This window comes from Raphanus sativus, chromosome 2 (assembly GCF_000801105.2).
Source record: "Raphanus sativus cultivar WK10039 chromosome 2, ASM80110v3, whole genome shotgun sequence".
In the NCBI taxonomy this organism is placed as follows: domain Eukaryota; kingdom Viridiplantae; phylum Streptophyta; class Magnoliopsida; order Brassicales; family Brassicaceae; genus Raphanus; species Raphanus sativus.
Window position 1 is genome coordinate 14,739,516 of NC_079512.1, and position 3,061 is coordinate 14,742,576.

The window sequence follows — 3,061 nt, forward strand, 5'->3', positions numbered from 1 at the left end:
GATTAATTTTTAAGATCAAAACAGTTTTTGTGAACTTTCATTTTTAAGAAATAACATTATAAAAAAATTGTTTTCATAAAATATGTTTTCTCTCCTTTTTTCTTGTGGATATAGTTTTTTGACAAAAAGAAGTTTTTTTTTGTTTAACTATGGTGTGTAAAAGTAGACAACTCTAAAAAGTTTAGAGATTAAATAAAAGAGCCAAGCAAGATATTAGATGGCCAACATGACAATTACACAATAAAGAAGAATACTAGTTTCGATTAAACCTTCGTACAAATAGGGAAAGGCAATTAAGAACGAACCTGTAATGTTGGGATAAAAACGAAAACTACACAAGCACGACATCTTCAGTTCTTTTTGTTTTCAATTCAATTTCAAAACTTTATTAACTTCCACAACATGCAGACTTCTGTGTGGCTTGCCCGGATCCAGCTGCCTGGTCTGTTTGGCTTATCTTGATCGTCGCAGGCTGCAATTGACGAGCAAAACATGAAACAATGCGTTTGAAATACGATAAGTAACAACGCAAGCAGAGATGTGACAAACCTCAGCCCTGGAGTCAGTGTCCGAAAGCCTCTGTTTTATGTTTCTCCCTATGGAGAAGAAAACTTCAACAAGGCAAATATACATACAACCTAGTTTACGGCAGACGTGTTATCTAATAAGATTGAGAGAATTGATTAGACTTACAGTTTCGAAGAACTTAATTCCGTACTCATCAGCAAGAGCCTGACCTTTGGCAGTAGGTACAGCCTGAAAGTACCAAGAAACCATGCTATTAATTAGGATCAGGGGTGGATCATGAAGTGGGGGTAAAAGATCATACCCTCTTGCTTTCGTCCATGTCAGCCTTGTTCCCAACCAAGATCTTGTTAACATTATCTGAAGCGTGCTGTTCGATATTCCGAATCCAGTTCCTTATGTCTGCAAACACGTGGAGTTATGACCCTTTTGTCTTAAGGAATTATATATAAAAAGCCGCGGCTTTAAAAGAGGTGGCCTTACTGTTGAAGGAGGACTCATCAGTGACATCATACACTAGCAAAATGCCCATTGCCCCACGGTAATAAGCTATCAAAATGCAAAAAAAAAGGACAAGTAGAAATGAAGTGCGGAAATAGAACACACATCAAGTATACAAGACCTAGTAAACTAATCAGCAAGCCATTCTCTTTACAAGATGATACCATATGTATTTAGGTGGAGTCTACCTAATTTGAGCAAACAAAGTTATATATATAAATAAATAAAAAAAGAAGAGACCAGTAGTGATGGTGCGGAAGCGTTCTTGACCAGCAGTGTCCCAAATCTGGAGCTTGATACGTTTGTCATCAAGCTCAATGGTTCGTATCTTAAAGTCAATGCTAGATGGAAGGCAAGAGAGATTATCAAAAATAGGTAAGGTGTAATTTGTTAAAACATAACAGTTAAAGATTGGTGGAAGACAAACCCAATGGTGGTAATGAAGCTAGTGGTGAAGGAGCCATCGGAGAAACGTAGGAGGAGGCAACTTTTACCCACACCTGCAACCGTAATCGTGAGAAATTGACATCTCTAAAACACTTGTAATCAATCAATCAGCAAGGAACGATTCAGGAACATACCGCTATCTCCAATCAAAAGAAGCTTTATGAGATAATCGTAATCGGCTCTGGCCCTAGCCGGTGGTGCAGCCATCGATTCTATACCAGAGATCAAACCATATACAAACATCTTTGTTTTGTTTCCATCCTAAAATAATATATCTGCCGAGAGAAAGAAGAAGAAAACATTTACCGGAAGAAGAGATGACACCGATGTAATCGGACTGCTGCAATGCGCCACTCCCGATTTAGCTTCCCTGCTGCTTCTTCTTCTTCTTCTTCTTTACTTTTGTCTCTGCTTTGCGTGCATGATAGAATACCACGCGCAGGTTACCACTGTAACCGAATAGAGAAGTGCACAGAAAGAGAGGAAAAGGATTCCTTCTCTTTTGGAAGGCCTTTAAAGGCATGGGCCCTTTATTAATAATTACTTTTATCATAATCAGATAGTTGTACTGTACCAACTTGTCTTTCTTCTCGTACTAATTACAATGTGACGGAGATATATTGGATAATTCAACAGTTGAATTCATATAAGTGATGCATGCATGGATTAAATGGACTTGAGAAAAAATGGAGAACCGCATATCATTTCCTAGAGATTTTTGATATTTTTATATCTTTCTAATTATTCAATTAATAATTTTATCATAAATTAAATACTTTAATTTATTCCTTTTTCATAATTTATTATTTAACTTTTTCATAACTATAACATTTTCATAATTTATTATTTAACTTTTTCATAACTATATCTTTCTAATTATTCAATTAACATTTTTCATGATTTATTCAGCCCAAAAAAATCATGAACTTTTCAAGAATTGCCAAAAGAAACATGAACTTTAGGGCTGACCAAAAAAACACAAACTTTTCATGTCAACATTTCTCTTTCATAAAGAGAACTAGATTTTGACCATCGCTTGGGAATCGCGAATTTGTTTTCAAAATTAAAAAAAATATTTTTAATTATTTTTTTTAAAGTTTGTGTATAGGTTTGACACATTTATCTGAAACCGCAACATGAATCATACAAAAATGAAAAAAAAAAGACGAAAAGTAAAATAGAACTGAATATCATAATTCATAAATAACTGAAAATATCATATATCTCTCACACAAATTTTTTTACATCGAACCGAGAATCAAATGAGTACCTGAATTTAAAATTATTTGAATAATTAAATTTTTTAATCTGAACACCTGATTTAAACTGAAAATCCCAAGTTATCATATGAAAGTTATAAAATGAGGTAAAGCTATTGTTATTGAAAGTATTATTGGCAAATTTATTTATATGTATATTAACTATCAAGCTATACAAATATAAAATCAAGTATATATTTTTTTCTTATATGTTATTAATTAAGAATCTATACTATTTAAAACATATCATTGTTTCTAAAAACATATATTATATATCCAAAATAAAATTAAGTATGAGACATATGATTCATTATTAAAATATATTATAA

The 3,061-nt window shown here is 32.9% G+C and overlaps 1 protein-coding gene across 2 annotated transcripts; it reads right to left on the minus strand.

The window, feature by feature from the left end:
• Positions 1-241: 241 nt before the first annotated feature.
• On the minus strand, positions 242-1,967 carry LOC108839873 (ras-related protein RABE1c). Of its 2 annotated transcripts, none has more exons than XM_018612655.2 (9): positions 1,780-1,967; positions 1,608-1,685; positions 1,454-1,526; positions 1,267-1,367; positions 1,009-1,074; positions 830-927; positions 690-756; positions 550-638; positions 242-472 (listed from the first exon to the last, which is right to left on the minus strand). In XM_018612655.2, the coding sequence occupies exons 2-9, from the start codon at positions 1,678-1,680 to the stop codon at positions 389-391; spliced, it is 651 nt and encodes a 216-aa protein (XP_018468157.1). In that variant the 5' UTR covers positions 1,681-1,685; positions 1,780-1,967; the 3' UTR covers positions 242-388. The 2 variants fall into 2 exon arrangements, with proteins under 2 accessions (XP_018468157.1, XP_056855886.1); XM_056999906.1 differs by having other exon boundaries at positions 550-579; positions 694-756; positions 1,780-1,966.
• Between the last annotated feature and the right edge of the window lie 1,094 nt (positions 1,968-3,061).

What these genes read in the sequence shown, in the direction of transcription:
- LOC108839873 (XM_018612655.2), bottom strand. Translation starts at nt 1,680, where the DNA reads ATGGCTGCACCACCGGCTAGGGCCAGAGCCGATTACGATTATCTCATA. An exon ending in AGCTTCATTACCACCATTGG is followed by an intron (nt 1,368 to 1,453) that starts GTTTGTCTTCCA and finishes CCTTCCATCTAG; the next exon opens with CATTGACTTTAAGATACGAA. An exon ending in ACACTGACTCCAGGGCTGAG is followed by an intron (nt 473 to 549) that starts GTTTGTCACATC and finishes CGTCAATTGCAG; the next exon opens with CCTGCGACGATCAAGATAAG.